Source organism: Cariama cristata, unplaced genomic scaffold (assembly GCF_000690535.1).
Source record: "Cariama cristata isolate BGI_N322 unplaced genomic scaffold, ASM69053v1 scaffold1310, whole genome shotgun sequence".
NCBI classification, from domain to species: Eukaryota; Metazoa; Chordata; class Aves; order Cariamiformes; family Cariamidae; genus Cariama; species Cariama cristata.
In genome coordinates this window covers 27,996-50,967 of record NW_009593855.1, presented here as the reverse complement: position 1 = coordinate 50,967, position 22,972 = coordinate 27,996, and the positions used below count along the sequence as shown (strand labels likewise).

Genomic DNA, 22,972 nt, shown 5'->3' with positions numbered 1-22,972 from the left:
GACGTCCCTTTCCTTGGCTATCTTTGGTCCCATGTATTTTAGACTGTCTGCACTTTGTGCTGGTGACATCATAGTTTCACAGTATAGATCGAGAATGTGTTTTGGCTTCAGTGTTTCATTTTACTGTCAGCCAAGGTAGATGCAGTTTAGGAACTGGATTACTCCTTGGATGTGCATTCTACTTCCCCAGTGTTTGTGCTTGGTGAAGCAGAGAGGAAACCTTTAACCCAACACGCAGCAGGAGCCTGCAGCCCCCTACTAGGAGTGTCGGCAAGAGACAGGCATCTTCTCTTTTCAGAAATGGGTATGCAGTTCCATGGGAGAGGTGGCGAGAGGGAGGGCTGTTAACCTTGATCGATACTCTCACAGTTCAAAACCCAGTTTGAAATGAAGCCCATTTGGGAATAGTTCTTGATTCAAACATTTGCTTCTGGTTTGTGTTCAGAACCTGGAAGGAGTTGGTTTTCCAGAGAAAGCTAGCTGGTACAAGAAAAGAACACCCTGTCCCAGAAATGCCAGAAGAACAAGAACTGGGAGAGGCTTCCAGCACGGCCGAAATCTTTGAGATACTCTGAGCTTCTTAAATGAATTTCAAACTCTAACCTGAAATTGCTCCTTAATTCAATCCTGCTTTTTAGCCACTGTCAGTATGAAATAATCTATTTCTCTTTAGAAATAAAATGTGTTTGTTTTTTTTTTTTTTTTAGTAGAGATTAATTCAACATGACACAAGAGCAAGTATAATTCAGATAATGAGGTGACATTTCATGGTAATCATTTAGGCCAATATTTGCAATGTTTGCACTCAGATGCCTAATTTTAGCGTTGCAACGAGTAGTTCAACATGTAGAAATGCTGAGCCTTCACATCTCCCACTGCCTTCCCTGGGATGATGCCTATATGTTTACACAGAACAATTAGCTAGCTCCTCAAATCAAGCTTAAGTTTTTCCCATGATAAACAGGGCAAAATGTTATTTTTTTCCTGCGAGCTTACTAAATTATCCCTTTGTATGCTGATTGCTGCAAATAAATTTTGCAGCTCTGAAAACAGTTTTTAATGTGCATACTTCACACGTACAGCCATTGTGCTAAATATTAATCGCACAGTTAATCACTATGAAACATTCTTACCTCTGTATCAATGGCCACTCAACATTAACAGCTGTAAGTAACCCCAATCTCAACTAGTTTGTTTCCCAGTTGCTAACTCCGTGCTTCCTTTAGACTAATACGATCCATTTCCTTTAATAACCTCAGGTCCTTATTTTATTTTATTTACAGCTTTCATACACAATAGCAAAATATCTGCTGTATGTCAATGTCAGTAATCAAGACTACTAAGATCTACTAATTATTTGTTCCCAGAAGACAGTTTTAGCAAGCTAGCACCATTGCTCCAACCCATTGCTGAAGAAGACCCACAGCAGTGCAAATATCTGTCATACCTGTGAATTCCTTCTTGCACCGGTCTCTGACACTCTCCTCCAGGCCTTCAAGCTGCGATTTAATTTTTTCATACTCTCGTTCTGCTTGTTGGCTCTTGCGTCTTTATGGAATAGAGGTAAGATTTAAAAAAAGTTACAAACTGCAAAAGTAAATAATTTCCAACAGCTCTGAGTGGGAAACCAAAGGACTGGAGGACATTTTCCTGGTTTTGATTTCTTTTTAAAAACTGGCAGCAGAAAGAGAATGGAGGAGGAGAGCAGCAACAGTGGACCAAGTCTTCATTCCATGTAAATCAACCTGGCACCACCACGGGCCTGCTGCTTCAAAGCACACTTGGGCCAGCTATTTAAAATCCAATAAGCACTAGCTGCAAATGCTTTCAAACACTTATTAAGTACAGAAACTTCATTTGTATGTACTGAACAAAGATTGCTTGCAACATGTCCCGCACTGGCTCTGAGCCACCCAGGAATGTATCTGGGACTGAAATGAGAGGTTGCAGGAGGTTCACGAGAACATCAGTGTTGTACAGCACATACTTCAGCATTGCTTCAGCTGTATTGATATTCAGCATAAGAGTGAAATCCACCCCCTCCTAAGGGACAGTATGAGGCCCTCATTTCTAATCTTAAAATTGGGCTAAGTAGGTCTTAAGTGAAATACAGACATTGTTCTGGCCCTTTGTGAAGCATAAATTTCACCATTAATCATGAAATTTGTGTGTGTGTAATACTTATCTCAGCTGGAAAGGCCAAAATGATCTCTTGGCCAAATCCATCCAGCTCAGGCCTTCAGTACTGACATTCAGCATAAACATTGATGGATATGTATACAGAATAAGTCATCCCTTCACAAGAGGCACTTTAGCTGCCATTTCAAGAATGTATGTGTGCAACTCGGCCTGCAATTGTGCACTTGGCAAGCCTGGGACCAATTGTTGTGCTTATGTATAAAGCATGGACTGGGCTGACTGACACCAAGGAATTTCATGTGCGTGACAGGAATAAATTGATGCTCATACGTATTTCCAGCTGTAACTGTCTTTCTTAACTCTGCAGCTCATAAAAAAGATGACGATAATTTCTATAGACTGAGTTGAAAACAATCAGGTAGTACCTTGAAAGCTTTAGGACAGCAAAACCACCTAATTAAAGGAACTTACCTGTAACAGATGATAGAAGTAACGATGATTGCTATCATAGGAATAAGTACCAATGGCAAAATAAGATTCAGTGGGATGTCACTCACACGTGTATCATATTCCACCCTTCCAAGGATCCATTCCCGGAGTCCAAATTTCACCTAATTAGATAAGCACAGACATTTGTCTCAAAAAGTGCAAATGGACAGTGTTTCACTCAGTTGCGCTCTAAATTCTTAGTAATTCTCACAAGTGAATTTCTAGCTCAAACTGCCAAACAAAGGAAACATTTCTGAATATTTTATACTGAATTTAGGTCACTAGCACTTTATTGCATGAAGTAATTTTATTTTGCTTAGCAGTGGAAGAAAAATCCCCAGCCTGTCTACCTACAATTTTACATTCCTATGCAATGAAGGTAGAAGGCATTTGGCAGCTTGGGACCACTCTTTATGTGTGATGTCTTCTAGACAGCAGGCAGAAGCTGGAGGAAGAAAGAACTGCAAGGAGTTTCTTTACCGTACTACAACAACTTCGGAGAACAAATTACTTCAGTTAAGAAGCACTGTATCAGTGTCACTTACACATGATATTAAATTCTATCGAAAAGGTAACCTACAATGAATTCAGGAAGGTTATTGATGGTATCTCTCTTCTGCCGTTTCTTTGGTTGAGGCTGTACTTCTGGTGGCTCACAATATAAGTCCGTTTCAGTTAGTGTTTTTATGTTGCAAGGCTCGTCACCCACAAAAGCCTGGGCCTCATCTATCGTCATGGCTTTGTTCAGGTTACTGCCCTAGACAGAAAATACAAAGCTAAGTGATCATCACAAAGTCTTGGGAGACAAGAAGTCCTGAGTTGCAGCTTTCCATTTGGATCATTTTTAGCAGCAGATGTGATTTGCACTGCAGTGTACAGAAGAGCAGAGTGGTTGGGAATTATGCAATTCCTCTCCTTTCTTTCCTGGTGCGAGAAGAGGTGTCCCCTCCAGTCCTTGGGAGCTCTATGGCAGAGGGCATTTCCAAATGCTAGGATCAGCAGGAGGGGGTATCCCTGGGAAACCGAAAGTACGGCTAAAAAGATAGCAACTATCTCTGAGGAGGGGAGGGGAGAGGAAAGGGCAGCTGGCAATGTTCATCTAGCAGAGGTAAGGGACTCTACCAAGCACTTTGGGTATAGTACCAAACAGCTGTTAAGGGTTCAAGAAAGGAGGGAAAAATTTCATACACTCTTCAAGGACAAAATGAGCAACTACCACCTCTCGACAAGTTTACCTTTGCATTAATAAGTTTGTTGACTTGTTTTTTGATGCCATCTGTGAAGTTTTCAAAGGTTGGGTCTGCAACATAGGCAAAGGAGTGGCTCTCATTTTTTACAACCAAATGATAATGATCCATTAGAATAATAGTGGTAATATTGTAGTTTTCTGGGTCTTCCAGTATTGGTGGGGAAGAAAAAACCACTGTAGTTTCGTTGAGTCTTGTAACAAGCTTTCCATCAAACTTTAAGAAACAAGACAAGAAGAAAATGCACATTTTAGAGTTTGACTTGTTCCTGTACATAACTGTTGATAACTTAAACTGTAGAAATAAACCCACTGGATTTATAACCTCTCCATACAGCAGAAATAACATAGTATGAGCTATTTTCTGAAAAGAAAATGAAACAAATTTGTTGATGGGAATAAATTGTTGATTCATGATGTTCTAGCAGCCACCTGCAGAAAAAGCTTAGGCTACAGATCAGTTTCCACTGCCTCGAAATTCTATGGCTCTGGACAACACTGGGCTGATATCATTAAATTGCTCTAAGTTTAAGAGGTTAACATGGCAGCTTTAATTCAGATCATCTTCTGTACCATTAAGTATCTCAGGTAGATTATTTTCTAGTGATGCTGTTAAATACCTTGCTGAAATTCAATACAATTACTAAGTGAAATTTCAGAATAAAATTTACCAATTGTCATCAGCTACTCAAGGCAACAACTCAGTTAACCTGTCCTCCATCCTCAATTACACAAGCTTTTTTATCCTAGAAACTGATTCTGTCATTCAGTAACACCAACCACAGCCAACAACACTAATAGGAACCCTCAACATTTCTTCTATCACCACCTCAGTTTCTCACTTTGAGAAACGCAATTTGTCGCTTCTCCCCGACATTTCTGATATTGCCATATAAATGGAAGCAAAACAAAAGATCAGAAAAGTTTCTAGTCTTAACCAAGAATGTGTGCTGTATGTAATGATGACTTAAGCTAACGTGCTGAGATGCTCAGCATACATAAGAAGGGGGGTAAGAAATGCTGATAAACACTGTCAAGAATGCTAAATAGACTTTAAGATTGTCCTGGGAGTTAAGGTTATCAAGATAATTACATCTTGCAATTCATGGCCTAAGAAACGTAGGCAGTTTTCCTCTTAAAATTCTTTAAGCATAGGGTTCTGATGGACCCAAATCCAGCTGGTTTTTGCATACTCTGAAAGTTGAATCATGCGTATAATACAAAACATGCACATTACCAACTCTATATGGATCACAAGACAGTCTTAAATTGAAGAGCCAGCCTTAGAAAAAGTCTTATAACGTTCTTACTGGAAGATCAGTTTTAAGTCCTCAATCATTGCATTAAATTGTGATCTTCATCAGAAGAGTGGGAAATTGAGACTATAAGTAATGTCAGTTCTTCTTAACATGAGATGCAAGAAGGGTTCAATTTTTTAATGCTATTTTCCACAACTTTTTGTGAACTTGCTATAGGTGGAATATGCATGGAGCAAGAAAGAAAAGAAGATTTGGTTCACTGAGGTGTGAGAAAATAAAAGTCACTGACTGTGCAAAGCTGAGTACGCAGCATTGTCTGGATTTGGGTCCTGTTTCAGGCAAATCTCTATAAAGCTTGCAGTGGGAGAAGGAGGAGTGAGGTAAATTAAAAACAAACAGTTTCAAATTCTGAAATACATCCACTTTACCACTCAAAGCTTAATTCTTCTACCCTTATTCATATTGTATGAAAATAATTTTAAAGCAGAAGATTGCAAGGTACAAGTGAATGCAAATCAAGATGGTAGGAGCAGGCTCTTCTTCCACGGAAACCCTGAACAGACCCAGAAATCTGTTCAAACCTTATTCCACTCCGAGCCTAGTCAAGTCCCATGGGCAAACCTAAATGCATTTTTTGAACAGATTATATATTATGCATCCAGTGTGATGCCTTTGGGGGGAAAGAAAGAAAATTACCCTTTTGAGATTTGTTTTCCCTGCTTCTGGACGCTCTGCATATACCACCAACGAGAAACTCTGGATGAGCTCAAAACCGGTTCCAGTTACTGTAATATTTCTCCCTCCGCTGAAAGGCAGAATTAAAAGAGAAGTCAAGACATTGGCAAACTACCACAGCTATAGACTGCTTTATCCTGCACTGCTACTGCTTCCACTGAAAACAGCTTTATAATGCCTATATGACAATCAGATACCCTACAAAAAGGAATTCTGTTAAAGCTATTGATGACCACAGCATTTAAAAGCAACAACATCAACTTCAAACTCGTTTTAAAACAGCAGAATAAAAAAAGTAAAAATTGCCAGTATTTGTGGCTTTTCATTGATGCCTGTCTTTGTGTGCTTTACTTCTCCAATGTTTTTGTTAAAATCACTCCACCTACCACACACATAGAGACAAAGGTGAGAGTGTTTTTTCCGCAGGTCTGTAGGGACCTGGCTTCTCTATTCCCTTTCATTTGCAACACATTGTTTAAAAAACAATGCATTCGCATAAGATGAAGAATGCACGCGAGTTGCCAGTGGGGAATGAAAGTCATCGAAGTAACATGGATTTAGAGGGACAGCAATCCTCAAAGCAATCCATTAAAGTAAGCTTCAATTTACATAGAGTAACAAAAGAAATCTTTTAAATCCCTTGGGGTAAATCACTACTGATCTACCAAAAAAACCCCGCTAGGCCCCAAAACCACCCGAACCAAAAATCAAAAGCAAATATTAAAAACAAACCCTATTTTACATAAGTGACTACTCAATACTCAAGGAGGCAGGTACCAATTTCTCCAGGAGAAGTCATGGTCAATTTTATTTTTAATGTCCTGTTTGTAAGGTCATGATGTTACAACTTCCTTTTACTGAAAGAAAGTGGAAACATCATTATCTCTCTCTGTCAACTGTACTCCACTAAGCAGAAAGACCAGAATATTAGGAAACAGGAGAGACCAATGTGAGCCAAAGTCAGAAGTTTGTCCCTGCATCAGTCATAGAATAACTTTCAAAACCAGTGGTATGCTACAAGGACTTTTATGCAGATGATTTGCCATATTGCTACAAATATGAGTGGCATACATTTCTCTGGTTTCACAGTAAGTACTAGGTGACCTTTTTTCCAGAAGGAACGGCTACCAGATGGGGTGTTACTGAGTATCACCACAGAAGAGAGCATACCTTTTAAAAGCATTATTGAACCCTGATCTAGATTTCCTAAAAAGATACTTTTTTTCCTCATAGGACAAAGAGATGACAAGCCATAACTTTCCTTTGTTTCCAGCACACTTATTAAAAGCTGAATAGAAGAACTTTAGAATAGAAACAAAACCTTTCCATTAGAAATCTTTTATATAGGTTATCCTTACAGGATAATGATTTGTAAGTACTGCAAAGATCATGTTGTCTGACATCATGCTGAAATGCTTCAAATCACTTTCTTTGAGACATCTTAATTTAAAAGAAGCTCATTACCTTTTCTGGTTTCAGGATTTATCTTTGAAGTGGGGATTAAAATTTGCAGGTAAAGAGAATACTTTCAGACATCAGCTGCAGTTAAGGAAGATCACAAACTCTATGTATCTAAATGTGTGCATGGCTAGAGTCCAGGAGTTTTTATTTCAAACAGTTCTGTATGTAACAGGTTTACTACATATTACACATATTTTAACCCCACTGTAAATGAAGTTATGACAAACATTTCATTACCTGCTGAAGCTATTTACCGGCAGGAACTTGGTGACAGTAGGATTCTCACTGTATGAAAATAGCTGTGGTACACCAATTACTGTGCCCCCATAGTCCATTGTGACTTGAACAGCCTCAACCTTGCTATTAGGTCCTGTAATGCAAACGATCTCATCTCCAAATTCAGTGCTAGATTGGAGAAGAAAAAGAAGAGGAAACATCTTCAGTTACTAACATTACGGTGATTTGTATTCTTTACTGTAGTACCCCAGAAGCAACAAAAACAGGGCTTTATTTTTGCTTGGCACTGAGTAGTTACGAGGGGAGACAACACTTTCTTCAGATCACTAAGGGTCTTTAAAAAAGATGTAGGATATGAAAAAGAATAGTGTACAAACAAGAGAACAATGCAATGTCAGCACACTTTGTGTCATTCCTTTTTTGGGGGGGAGAGAAGGGCAGCAATTAATAAAAGGAAAAAGGAGTGCAAGGAACAAGCCAAGGGGCACTAGAAGATTAAGATTTTATATGGAACTACTGAGGAGATGCTGAGTGAAAGCACGGGTGGGTTTGGAGCAGCCAGTCAAGCAGAGAGCGTCGAAACAGGAAAAATCTTTGGATATCTGAGTTCTTCCACTTTGGTTGTTTTTACAGCTGCTTCTTCCAGCTGGAGCCTCCGAGCGAGTTTCTGTCTGAACGTTACGTGCAGAGCTCCATTGCATGAGATGAGTCATGAAGAGATAAGACAATGGATTTGTTTAATTTCTAAAGGCCAGAAAAGGTTGGGGCTTTGTTAGGATACAGCTCTGTATTGTTAGTTACTCAGGGTACGTACACATTGCAAGGCTGGCTACCGACTGAAACATGAACGTCCTTCTTGGAACCAGTGGCCAGGTTTGTACCAGTGATGGTAAGTGTGGTTCCACCTGCTTGTGGACCACTTTCAGGTCTTATTCCAGAAGGATGAGGTTCCTGCAAAGAGAAGATAGTCAAACTAATTAAGAAAATGAAAATAAAATTTACGCCAGTATTAACTGGTACAATAGCTAATAGAAGTTTAACATTACTACCTGAAAACAATAAAATCAAAATAGTGACAGACAATTCTTCTAAAATAAAACAAAATCTTTCATTACTCGTGCTGAAGAAAGAATAACAGATGATGTGAATGTACTTACATTTTTTCCATACTGTATTTTATGAATTTCAATTCCCTATTTACAAAATGTAGAGTTATCTGCCATTAAGTTTGGAAGAGCTTCCTGTTGGATTTCCCATTTTCATACTTATTATAAGATTTCTCTCTTCCTTATGGCTGAGTCTACCTTCACCTTTCCTTATCCTTTCCAACATTCTGCATTAGCTACAGGAGAGCAGAGCAAGGTTTTCAAAACTGGTACCAAACAGAAAGAATATTAAGATTCCCTTTATCCTGTAAGGCTCTTAATTGCAGTAAAATTGTTATCCTATTCTTGAGCAATGAGCTCACAAAGAAAGAAAATCAGAAAACGATGAACCTTTATGTACCTAGAACCCTGGGGCGGATTTCCTAAAACCAATTGAAACAAGCAGATGCGCTTCAAATTGTTATGAAATTTGTTGGATATTTAAATTTCTCAAATAAGTCCCCTCCTTTTGTTCTCAATTCAGTCTTTGTTCCTGTGATTGTATTCTGGGAGCTATGACAAATACCGTAAATTAACAGTAAGGGCTTTTAATGAACAGTGTGATTTAATTACTTCATCTCTAAGTAGCCCCTGCTTCCAGCTGAGAAAAGCACCCTTTTTCAGGACAACACTGAAGCTGCTGAATCAAGAGGATGACCGAAGCCACGCATGCTGCCTGAGATGGGTTACCAGCCTGCTCCAGGCAACCGCTGCCTGCCGACTCCATGGCCTGGCCATGCCTGCGGGGTAGGGGCCGGCAGGATGGCAGCAGACATGCCACAGCCCTCGCACCGGGACGATAACTGCTGTGGATGGAGGCAGCAAGGTGGGTCCCACGCAGCCAGCTGCCATGTGCACCACTGCAGGATGCCAGGTCCAAGTGTGTGGCAGGGGCATTGCTACAAAGGACCCTGCATTTGCTAAAGCATACCAGATCAACAGCTTAGGGAGGCTGTGGATAGGTAACACCTTTTTTGATGTATAATTGTGCTTCTTCATCCATATTCAAACACAGTCTTTCCTTAAATGAGTCAAATAAGTAATAAGCTTATTTCCTACTCTAATGTATATTTGTAAATGACATCTGGTCTCCTCCTCCTCGTCTTGCATAATCTTGCTGAAATGGGTGACTGATAATAAAGTCCAGCCTTGGGGCTATTCCATATGAAGCATACACAAATCAAGCAAGAGCAAAGTAGTTTGAAAACTTCCCTTGCTGATGAGGGTTTCCCTGATCACCATCACACTGCACTGGTCTCCCACTCTAAGGAGGAAAAGCTCTGCTTAGAAACAGAGCCAAACAAGCCCACACCTTACTAATCATGCAGCAGAACCCTTTCCCCCTGTGCCGTTTTGCTCGGGCACAGATTGCCATCTCTGTGTCAGCTTACAGCTATAAAACCAAGGGCTCATGAATGGCAGGGAGGAGGGGGACTGATGTGCCACAGTTCGGTTCAAAGCTTGGTGAGCCATCGACAAGATTTTTAGGAATCTGTAAAAATGCATCCAATTGACCTCATCATTACTTTACAAATTTGTTTTATTGAAGCACAGATATTATAGAAACACAGAGAACTCGTACTTGCTGTGCTTGTTTTATATTTTCATGTCTGAGCAACTTCCCTCTGAAGGAATGCCTCATGGTTCAGCACACTTCACAAATCCACAATGACAACTCTAATTTGCTCTCAAGTCATCGAGCTTTAGGAATATGCTTTAACACTAATTGGGTGTCAATTGCTTTTCTTCCCTGAGAGAAATCTGTTTGTAAACCCTTCACTCTTCAAGATGTACACTGCTACAGCATATGACTGCTCTCATGTGCTAACCTTTGATTTCGTTTTAATTTAATACATCACTTGGGTTACAAGATTTTATGTAGGGAAGTGACTCAAAGTAATTTTAAAGCATTTTGTAAGCAAAAAGGAGCCTTGATTCAATATAACAGAGTTGACTAAAACTTGCTCACTTAGGTCTATACAACCCTCTCTGTGCATACTCTTATTTGGATTTAATTGCTTGCCTATTTAAGCTAAATTGAAATAAGTCACACCAGGGTAAATAAAATGCTTGAGGGGGTCACTTTTAAAAAGTCACACTTGAAGTTTAAATTACCACAAGTCCAGACATGCGCTTCACAGAAAGGCTCATTTGAGTTTTTTTTGTAACACAATCTTGTTGCTAAAATAAATTACAATCAAAATTGTATATAAAATACACCATCAATAAATCGCTTATAAAAATGTATCAAATACTTCAAGTGTAACCTTACCACATGGACAGAAAGCCACACCTTTTACTGACTTCAAATTAAATCTTAATTGCTATAAATTGTTAGGCATGTTGGACCACTGCATCATCCGCAGTAAAAATCCAGAGCAATGATTAGGTGCACACCACGCCTGGGATAGCTTTCAGGTGAAAGCATCCCCCAGGAACCACTAAAGAATCAGTATGGAAAATTTGTTATCCCTGAACCTCAGAAAAGCTATTTAAAACTTGTGTCCTTTGCCCTAAATGCCACCTCCAGTGAAAGTCTAGCCTCTAAGGGCAGACTTAGGAAGGAAAGAAAGAAGAAACCACTCAAAGCCAAGCCTTTAAGCTGAGACTTAGGAAGGAAAGAACAGGAAAAGGTCTCTGAAGCATCACACACCACTGTTTCTCTGTAAGCTCAGCATAAAAAATGAAAGGAAGCTTGCTAAGGGCTTCTGCTAGACAGTCATATTCCTTTCTTCCTGCAAAAATGTGAAATAATTGCCGTTAAAGCACTCCTGGGTTATCTGCTGGGTAACTTTGGCAGGGCATCAGCTGGCTCTGTTGCTGCCAACCAGAAAAAATCAAGTGAGCCACAAATTTGAAGCAGAGCTGCCCAGCACCATTTGCTGTGGGGGACCTTTTAGTGGTGGCGTACATTTGCCTCCCTAAGAACAGGGATACATAGGTGATCAAATAGTAAACTGATCTCTGAATAACACAGCAGCAATGGGGAAGTGAAACAAGTATCTGTTCTGTTTTCCCCAGAATTTTTTTTTTTTTTTTTTTTTAGCAAGAATCTGACTCTGCTGGAAGCGAAAGCACAGCTACACTGGACGGGAGGACACATCACCCACCCCTCACCCCATGGACAGCACGGCTGCACCACGGACTCGGCACATCTCGGCTGCATTTCAGGCTGAATGGAAAACCAAGACCAAGAACCACTCTGGGAGCAAAGGCAGATCGCAGCCACGGAGGAGGTGGAACAGTTTAACCCTTATTTTCTCTTTAGTCACTGGTCTTGCAGCAGTTCCTCAAAGGACCATTTTAAAACAGCTTGATTCAAAGTATTCATATTTAATGTATTTAAAGTAATTTTGCAAATACCAAGAGCTCTCCAGAGAACAAATAATGTGGACTCCTCATAAAGATGATCTAATAAGGAGAAGCTGAACCGTGCTCTCTGTGCAGAGGAATGCTTCAGCATGACTGCTAAGACAAAGCATTGTATAGTCAGAGTTTGTTACTGTAAACTTGTCAGGAAAATGATCTGAATAATTTTAACTTGCTATTTTCTGTTTCACATTTTCCCCCTTTCCCTTCCTGTGAAGGACCTGCCAGAAAAAATAAGTAGTTAAAATAAATTATTGAGAATTTTAACAATTTTAATAACCATTTTATTGCAAAACCAATGTGCTACAAGTAAGTTTTAGTGCTTTTCTAAAATATTCTTGCATGGTTCAAAGAGCAAAGCTACATCAGCCCACCTGGCCATCTTTTTAAGAGTACCAATAAAGAAAAAAATATTGGTTCATCCAAATGCTCAACCGGAAAGCATTTTTCAAAAATGCAGTTCGGTAGATAGGAATAGCAGGAGAACAGTATTTTGCTGAATGCCAATATAATCTGAAAAACCACTGTTAGTGCTGGTAAAAGGCTCCAACAAGAATGATGTTACCTAAGGAGAAGGCAGCCCCTTCCTACGGCTGAGATGGCACTCACCAGTGGGACAGAGAGGTTCAGACCCGTGGAAGCTGCCAGGTCTAGGCTCATCTTACACAGTCTGATCTTAGGCAGTCTAGCAAAGCTGCACCTAACCCACAGCTCTACGTTGCTTACCACAGGCCTACTCGAGATTCCTTCTCCTTGCAGAGGAAAACAAGGGGCAAAGGGTAAATCCTTCACAGCAAACCTTGTTTGAGGGATAATAAAAACGCTGCTTTTACCAACAGGCAACCCCCTGTTGGGGTTTGGACTCAACCCTGAGCAATACTGAATGTTCACCTGTTACAAACAGCACTGATAAACCTAGGACCTCAAGTGCTGTGAGATCAGTGATGTCACCTTTTCAAAATCCCCTCAAGGATTTTTTCTCTCCTTGTTTCTGCCCTTTTCTCATTTCAGCCTCTGAATCAGAACTACGCTTGCCGTCATAATAAATACCCTGCTTTCATTTTCAGCCCTCTACACCTCGGATCTTTGTTCGCTCAGTCAGAAGGTGCCCAGGGGAAGTCACACTTTCTACAACATCGCAGCGCACCGCTATAACATCACACCACAGTGCTCAGTGCAATTATGATGTTAAGCAGAACACTTGCTCATGTGTCCTATATGGAATTTGTAGCAGTCTTGTAATAATTCTTCTGGAAAACATCAGCTCTTGTGAGGACTTGGCTATACTTCATTTCTCATGGACACAGTAAAATTTAAACAACCCTGCATACACTAGTTTAACCCTTGTTTTATAATTCCTTAAAATGTAGAAAATCATAATTCATATATGTGTCAGTCTTTTTCTTATTTTGCTTGAAACGGGGAAATGTTCTTTCAGGTTTCAGTGCTCTATATTTCTCCTTTTGTTACTGGGCAAATATTGTTCATGTCTTCCAGGTAGTTTAATGTTTGAGCATAAATATTTTCTGCAATAACAGGTTACCTTGTTATGTGGGTTTTTTGACAGTCTAGTTTAAAAAAGCCTGTTCCAACATCTGGCAGTTGTTCAGTGGCCTGTTTCTTCCCAAGTCTGATAAGGCATCTCCCAGCAGAGGGTCTTCCCACCGCGGGGACTTCCCACCACCTTACACTCTCACCATCACGCCCTGTGCTCATAGGAAGTAGATTTGCAGTTTTGGTAAAACATATGCACATCTACAGCTATGCTATTTAGAACAGAATAGTTTAGTTCAGTTGGAAGGGACCTACAACAATCGTCTAGTTCAACTTGTCAACAAGTGCAGCTTGCTCCCTACTGCATATCCTGAAAAAATAATTTGATCTCAACAGGTTTTCTTGCTTGTGGGTCTGAGCAGATTGTAGCTTGTCAGTCATGGGAAATAGGAGCATTTTATGTATCTTATATACAAACTTTCCTTAAATCCTACTTAGGTGTAATAATGTTGAGTCAGAGCTCTGAAAATCCACCTGCAACCCAACTTTCCCATATTGTACCAGACTGCTGGGTTAGTACTCCTGAACTGAAAAGCAGTTTTCCCAGCACTTTGGTAACGACTAGCCAGCTTTGCTGGAAGGATAATAATGCTACGAATAGGTTACCTCTTCTGTTTTATGACTGTGGTGGGTGCCCATCCCACTGATACGGTTTACCTGAAAGCAGTGATTATCTGCTCCAAATTGAAGTAGTGAGAGAATGACAATCACTAAGTCCTTGTACATTGCTTATGGTACGTAATGTTCAAGTAGTGCTAGTTTGTTTGGTAGCAAATTCATTTATTCTCTTTGTAATACCAATTAATTCCCTTATGTGGCATTCACATTCCTGTGTGCCACTGCCTTATCTTTCCATCAGGGATTAACCTGAGCTTCACAAACTGTATATTTTGGTTTTGCCTCACAGCAATGTCATAGTCTTGCAACAGTCTGTCCTCTGAGGCGCTCTGTGCTTTGTCAGCACAGAGGTACTGGGAAAAAATAAAGAAAAATACTGGCAAACCAGCTTGCACTGGCCTAGGTATGTATATGACTCCACACTCAGGCCATTTTCCAGTGTCCTGTTTTCTCCATTGCAGCCAGAAGTCTCTTCTTTGCTCGCTCTGTTTGTATCCTTTGCCTCCTACTTAAAAATCTGTTCACAGAAATGCTGATATATTTTTCATTGTACTTTCATGCTTTCTGCGTGCTAGAAGGTAAATTATCTCCATGTCTGTTCCACTTATAATCACACTCAGACGCGAACTTACTTATTAGCAACGTACATGACTGCTGCTCTCACACAGCTACTGCAGACTCTCCGAGCATTTCAGCTCTTACATTTTTCATCCTGTTTATTAATCTAGAATGAACTTTTTCATCTTTAATATTTTATGACTTGTAGTTAGTCTTTCTGCACAGTTAGGAAGGTGATCTCTTATTTCTTCAGGTTTCTGATTACGATTTTAGTAAAAGATACCTTTTACAGCCTGAAAATGCTTTCAGAGAGCTCCCCGCATTTTAGACCTCTGTGATCTGCTGGTGTCAAATCAAAGCACAGCTTTTACCCAGCTAACAGTGGGGTTATTTCTATTCTCCTTCTCTTTTTTTTATCCAGCTTCTCTGCAATTTTCCCATTAAAGATAGGCAGGTGCAAAAGAGAACCATTCCCCCAGCCTCTTTTTCACTGACCCGACTTGCATTTGGGATCTGATCTGCCAGGTTGATTCATTTTCTTTTTCACTTGCTTTGTTTGCTTTGCAGCTTTCCTGGTTTACACTGTCATGTCCAGCCAACTCACTTATGGTCCCTTGCACAGTATTCAAGAACAAGAGGAGTGTACTCCTATGGAGCATCACCTAGGTCCTGCATGTCCTCTTCTTCCACTTCTCTGCTTTGGTCTGTCACCAAGTACATCCTCAACGTTTTATATTCCAGGGCATGACTCTGTAAATAGGGATACTATCTACTATAATATTAATCTGTGGTAAGCAGTTCCTAGCCTACTACATCACCAATATAAAATCCTTCACTAATGCAGAAAATCAAAGAGAGAAACAATCAGCCACCAAGGAGGCTACGGGTGGATCACAAGAGGGGCCATAAATTCAGGAACAGCTGGAAGGCAACAGAGGAGGGGAGCCTAACGGAGAGGCAAAGAAATCTTGGCATGAAGTCTATACTTCAGAGAGGGATGCTGGAGAAAACGCAACCGTGCCAGACCACAAGCAGAGACACAACTGGGGAGGGAGAAGAGGATGGTGGCAGAGTATATCCCCGTGATGCTGTGAAAGATGCCAGCTGCAGCACAAGGGGGAGCAACCAACAGATGGATGTGTTCAAACGGACATCATGGGCAGCAAATGGCAAAGCCACCTAAGCTCCCTTCTGCCAGCTCCTGTAGGCAGCAACCTCCAGTTGGGGCTTTGCCTTTGATGCAAGTGCACATCTTCATAAGTAGGAATGGGCTCTTGTGCTTCCACACAAGCAGAGCACAGGGATGCTGCATCAAGGACCTGATGACAGTGCACACACAGGTGGGCAAGATTTTCAAAAATGTACAGAGCACATTATTGCTCTGCATTTATCTCATCCATCCTTTCCTCCACAAGTAACCCTTCCCTTTCCTCATCCTGGTCCTAGCTGCAATACATTCTGACTCTTGAAGCAGGTCTGTAAAACAACTAATGTGTTGCCAAAATTATCTGCCCCACACTGAAAGCCAAGATATTCTGCCCACCTTTGCATATAACACACACAAAATTAAAGGCATTAAGGGCATAGCCCATGAAGTCCTGTAGACACCAGCCACCTTCTTGGAGGTCAAAATGTCATTTCATGGACTATTAAGGTAACTGCAGGAGCTGAATTAAGATTCTGAACAGGGCAAGCAAGTCATTAGGAATTTCCTCTCCACTTCCCTCCTTTCTCAGACTCAAAGGAGCCTGCTCCTTGTTTCTTCAGACAAGCCACCCACTCACAGGATATTCAACCAGAGAATTTCCATTGCGCACTCTTGGCAAGCCTGGTGTTCACCGCAGTGGCTGACCTGACCCACCGGCTCGCCTCATCACAGTATCCACAACATAAGCCAGGGTCAGCTCCTGGGTTATTTCTGCAACAGCAGAGAAGTGAGCTGAGTCCTGCCTTTCTGGGGTGCTTTGTCCAAACCTCACACCACACGAGCTGATCAAATGCTTCCACCCACTCCCTGTGCCCCGGCAATGCACGTTCAGTGCTGTCTGCTGTGGATGGGATGCTTATCCAAAGGGTTAGTATTTTAAACAACTAATTTTTTGGACTGCAGGTAGCATCTTTTTATCGTGAGGCAGACACCACATGATTTTCTGAAAAGACCACAGAGCCTTGCTAAACAGGTTTGATGGAGAACTGGCAGCATGCACGACTGGAAAGTCTGCATTATCATACAGCCAGTATGATTCACTGGCACCTTTCAAGCAGAACCACGAGCACTACACGGTGGGACATGTATTGAAGTGCATACCTTAGAAGAGAGAGCAGAGAATTAGGTCTAATAATACTCATACGAGGAAGGGCTAACTTTGATAAAACTCTCAGCTACTCAGGAGTTCTCCTGACCCCTATGCAGACTGACACACAAACAAGATGTGGTCCAGGACTCAAGAATAAAATAAGAACCTCCAGAAGAAATTCCAGACTGCTGTGGATGTGTGGTTTACCAGCATCAATTGTAATGGCAATAAGCATGTAATAGCCCCTGCAAAAACCCACCCAAACCCCCCAACTACAGTGTAAAATGCATGTGTTGAGGTAAAGACTCGGGAAGAAAAATGAAGGAGGGAGCTAAAACCCTCCACAAAAGCCTTGTGGCACTAATGGCACTGCACTGGTGAGAGCTCCTAGATCAACTGCTTTAAACATCGAGAAGGAAAGCAGAGGATGGATGGATGTAAGAGGAAACTGCCAAGTTGGGAGTAGATTAATGTGGAAGAGTGCACCTTGTTAAATGTAACTGTGCTGTTCAGGTCCACATTCAAACTTCCAGTATGGTGAATCGTCATGTTCATATTTGTTTTCAGATCAGACTCTAATTTATTCCCCCTTCTTCCTCTTTTGGTTATTCATCTCATTTAGGTAAACAGAGGTAAACAGACTTCCTGATTCACTAGAAGTCATTATTTCCAAGCCAGTCCCTAAACTACCTTCAGCACCCCAGAAATGTATTACACTTTTGCAAAGTTCTACCTCTAATTTCACCACCTTACATTTATTTGAGCTTTCTGAAACCATACAGTCTTTTTAACCTGCATAGTCTAAACTCACAGAATTGCTCTTGCAAAACAGACGCTGGAGATTCCAGAACCAGCTCCAAGCTCTCATTCTGGTGGCTCAAGTCTGAAGATGAGGTATTCTAGAAAGGAATCATGCTTGTATGGGATCAGCAAATCTGGGCCATATACTTAGGAAAAGCTTAACTCCTTCCTTTGATACTGCTTCTCACTGTCATAGTAACAAGGCAATCAGATAAAGTTAACAACAAGCAAAAAAAGCAGGACTCGCCTTTAGCCATATTACTGCTCCAGCTGCTTAGAGACCAGCCAAGCTGTCAGCACTCCAGATGTACCACATAGCTGGATATTGAAATTTAGCATCACTTCATTTCTATTTCACTAAACAGGAGAATGGTTATTGCCTGATCCTGCTTATAGTGAAACACAGAAATGTCAGTAGAGGAGCACTGGGTTACCAGAGTTTAATTTCACTGGTATGGCTGGACTTGAACAGCACTCAGGTTGGATAGCGAAATTGTGAGGGGTAGGGAGAAACAGAGCTTTCTTCCCCTGTTATACAGCAAATATATATGAGGCATTTACTGCACAGCACAGACTTGTGCACCAGGGCATTTTAGTTCAGAAATCATTTTAAATTGAAACCATGGCTTCCCTTTTAACCAGATTTTTGACCCATATAATGGAGGTCTCACATGTTACTCAGCTCAGAAATGCGTGGTGCTGGTAGATGGGGCAGAAGCACGAGTCTGAGCCCCAGGTTGTGCTGACCATTGATCCTCACCAATCCAGCTTTAAAAATGCATCTCATTGTTCAGACTGGGTATCAACAAGAGTCAAATGTAGTAGTACTTACAGAATCACAGAATGGTTTGGGTTGGAAGGGACCTTCAAAGATCATCTAGTTCAACCCCCTGGCCATGGGCAGGGACACCTTCCACCAGACCAGGTTGCTCAAAGCCCCATCCAACCTTGAACACCTTCAGGGATGTGGCAGCCGCAACTTCTCTGGGCAACGTGTTCCAACCCTCATCATAAAAAAAATATTCTTTATATCCAACTACTTTATAACCGACTACGTGCTTTTGGTGGCAGACAGCAGTCACATGTACGAGGCTGAGACCATGAGGAGCATGGTGACACCTCCGGTGTATGCAGACACACCGGGCATTGTCTCCTCCTGCCCTGCTTCTGCACTCCTGCCCTGTGCCGCCACACGTGGCATTTAGAGCAGTAACTGCTAAAGCTAAAGCTATTGTGCTTCGGGTGATCAGAGCACACAAGAAAACTGGTGATAATTACCAGCAGGAGGGTAACCAGACAAAGTGCCAAAGAAAGGGGGGAAATACATAATAGAAAATTTATTTTAGGAAGGCTCTTGGAAAGAAGAGTATTTTCTTTCCTTTGTATATACTGAATAGAAAAGGTTTTAAACAAAGCACAGATTTCGCATGTCTGCTGAAAGAAGTCACCAAAGAACTGCCTGAAAACAGCAGTGAAACAAGATTGTATCTTTTAAGACAACATCAACTGACGTGATTGTCTGTTCTGATAGTCTGTTCTCATGCCAAAAGCACTCGTGTCACACTTGTAGAGGTGCATGTGAATGCGATGCCCCTATACAGACTTTAATCCTACTGCAGTCCACAGTTGGCTTCATTTTCTCATGGAAGAAAGAGAAATGAAACTAGAAACCAAATTCACCAATTTTAAGGCATGAACTGTATTACTTGCCATTGCTTTGCACTTTGTAGAGTCTCCATGGAAAGATTTTTGCAGTAAATAAAAATGCTCTTTAACAGCAGGTATCTGATATTCCAGTAACCACATGCAGGCAGAGACCAGCACAGAGGGGGTCTTGGACGTGCAGGGAAACATCCACCTGGATGAAGCCTGTGCACAGCGGTTTCTCCTAGCACCTCACTGATGGGCAATCAAGAGTCTTTCCCTGAAGTAGCCAAAAGCAGTGGCTGCTTATCTCGCCTCCCAGATGGTCTGAGCAGGGAATCACACCAGAACAAGTTCACAGACAGGCTTCGAAGCCTACATGGGGGCTTCAGATTACATTTCAACACACTCCATAACATCTTCCTGTGGTTTTCATGCAAACCATGGGAGAATCTTTACACACAGGAGAAGCATAGGAGAACTGGTGTAAAACGTAACCATCACAACAGGCTCATGTCAAAATCTCATCTCATGCAGGGTTTACTGTCATGGCCTCTGTCTTAGAGACCACAAACACATAAACACGGGAGATTATGTTGTTGCTCTCTGGTTAAGACAAATCAGATCAACGAAGAAAGACTTAATTATAACCTACATTTCCACAAAGGAACAGAGGACATTTTCAAGCAAAAAGGGTGTTTTTTTTTCAGAGATATCATCAGGGAGAGGAGGTATTTGCTTGGAAATTATGGAAAGACACTTCTAGTCTGTTTTACGAAAACAAGAATACCCTCTTCTCAGTTGAATGTCATTCTTGACTTATTCCACCACTTACTGCCGACTCCTTTCCTTTCCTTCTCACAAGGTATCAAGAATTAATGAGACAGATGTTTAAATAAGGGAGAAGATGAAAGCGTAACCCTCCCTTTATGTTTATAGATTTACAGTTTATAGGTGTAATTTTAAGTATCAATATGAGGACAGAGATTATTTAAATCTTTCAACTGTCACAAGCTCTTACAAATTTTGAAGACCTCATAGATACAGATAAAGCTACTTGCTGCTAAAACTACAGGCTAGACCAGCCACAACCTTGCACCACATTTAGGGTAAAGCAATTAAGACACAAATGAAATTCTCCTTCGTAGCAACACTGAAAACAAAGCACATGTGTAATAAGAACACACATCATGCTGTCTGTGGCTCTGCATGCCGTATTTTTGAATGAAATAAATTATTAAAAAATTAATGTACCTTCATTACTTATTCTTCAGCTGCTCTGCATCCATTCTTGTAATTAAGAACATTGGCTAGACTAAACACTATGATTAAAATAGCGTGCCAACTGTGCGTCTAAAGAATACCTAATCTTTTGCAGTGCTGCTTTTTCTTTATTCTGTAGTGACACTTAAGAGATATTATGTCACTACTGAATAACTTTATTACAGTTTCTTTTCCACCACATCTTTTTAATTTGAATTGCAAACAACATCATGCTATTTTGAGACTCTGGATCTATTGATCAGCATAGATTTTTCGTACACCCTTTGTACAAAGAAATGCTCAAGTTCAGTGTTTCCTAACATACTTGAATGACAGGGCTATTGATAAAACAAAGTTTGTAAGGCAAACACAAGTGACTGTGCTTAACATGTAACTTCTAACTTCAGTCACGCACAAGGTATAAAACAGGTCTTTCAAAAAAATGCACTTACCTGGTATGTAAACAGCACTTCATTTGGTGATTTACCTAATTTTCCATTGATGTTAACTTCAATTTGACCTTGTTTCGGTTCATTCATTGGTCCAACTTGACATACAATCCTAACAAGAAAGAATGTAAGTTTATCTGTTGGAAGTAACAGCTGCAATACCAGTGCAATGTACGTGAGCTACCACACACTGCCAGCAAAAGCACTAACTTCGTTTTACCCTACACAAGGTACTTGAATGCTGTCTCAGATTCCCAGCAAAAACACTCAAGAATAGTTTCACCTTCTATCTAAAAGTAGGTAAAACTGAAATCTGAGCACTGTATACAGCAGCTACTTCAGCAGTCCATTAGTAGAGCTGGCTTCTACAGAAGACTCAAATTCAGCCCAGAAGTCAGAGGTGAACTTCTCCAACCCTACACAAGGTTTTCACTGGACCTTGTGATGTTAAAAAAACGAAGGACCCCCACCCTCCTTGATATAAGAATCAAATTGTCAGCTATCTTACAACTTTGTCTTTTATCTGCTGATACTTTTGGTTTGCATCCTCCTATCTTTCAGCTTTAAACTACTGTATTTTCACACCTACGATCAAAATCCCTTTAGAATTACTGTTCTCTAGAATAAATCCTCAGATAACCCACACAAAAATCAGAGGTCAAGGAACACTGGCCAAGAAAACACTGCCTTAACTGACACTGCTGCTGAGTGATAGCTGAGATGTTTAAATTTTTATTTCAAACAGGTGATCCACAGAACACAAGCACGAAAATGCAATAAGGATTCGACACACTTGAAAACTGGGACAAATGCTTAATGGAGAGCTGATAATACAGTTTGATAAGGAGGTATATAATGTTTGCTGCCTGTGCAGGCAGACAGTTTCATATGGGACACACTGAGGATCACTGCTCATTTCCTTCGCTCCTTCCCTCCAGGATTATTGCTATTCTTCCTTAAGCAGTGGACGACTGCTTAAAAAAACACCAAACAACAAACAGAAAAAAGAACCAACAACCCCAAATTACTGGGTATAATGTACTTAAATTGGGACTTATAATAAAAGGATTGTCAAGTCCCTCTGCAGATCACTCCAGACTCTTCTGCCTGGGTACTGGCAAGTGGACAAAATTCTCTGCATTCTTGCATGTCCTAGCATGTGTACGGCTGCCTGAGCCTGTTCCTCATCATCTCTCTACTGTATTCTTGGAAGTTGTATCTTCTTGTCAGGCAGAAACAGGAAACAGTGCCTTTGGAGGAATTTCTACCATATGTCAAGCTAGGGAAAGCAGTCGGGGGCCGGGGCCAGGGCGTGTGTGTGTGTGTGAGGGAAACGCCGTAGTGTGGTTAGCAGGGATTTTAATTGAAAAAAGTTCTCTCCCCTCCCCAGCCTTGGCATTGCCTCCCTTCCCCCACGTTACAAATGGAAAACTACAAAGAATGAGAACACGACTTCTCAAAGGCCAACAATTAAATCACCGCAGAGCCAGAAAGCAGCCTTAAGTGCCTTAAATCTCGCTGCCTTCCTGCCCATGGGAGCAACTGTCTCCTAAAAAAGACTCGCTTTTTACTGCAGGAGGATAGGGGAGCAAGACTAGGCACTTTTAAAAAAAAATTAAATAACAGAAAGTAATAATAAAACAAAAGAATGGAGGAAGATAAAGCCAGAAAATTAGAGATATCTACTTGGAGAATTTGAATAACCTCT

The 22,972-nt window shown here is 40.9% G+C and overlaps 1 protein-coding gene across 1 annotated transcript in view; it reads right to left on the bottom strand.

The window, feature by feature from the left end:
* The window catches only part of PLXNB2 (plexin B2), a gene marked incomplete at its 5' end in the record, with an annotated part of 74,468 nt that overhangs the window by 23,916 nt on the left and 27,580 nt on the right, over positions 1-22,972 (bottom strand). The window contains 8 exons of the mRNA XM_009695702.1: positions 1,448-1,548; positions 2,611-2,750; positions 3,209-3,385; positions 3,864-4,091; positions 5,830-5,938; positions 7,567-7,734; positions 8,381-8,517; positions 21,268-21,376. Of these exons, the coding sequence (XP_009694004.1) occupies positions 1,448-1,548; positions 2,611-2,750; positions 3,209-3,385; positions 3,864-4,091; positions 5,830-5,938; positions 7,567-7,734; positions 8,381-8,517; positions 21,268-21,376 (1,169 nt within the window). The remainder of the gene's footprint in view (positions 1-1,447; positions 1,549-2,610; positions 2,751-3,208; positions 3,386-3,863; positions 4,092-5,829; positions 5,939-7,566; positions 7,735-8,380; positions 8,518-21,267; positions 21,377-22,972) is intronic.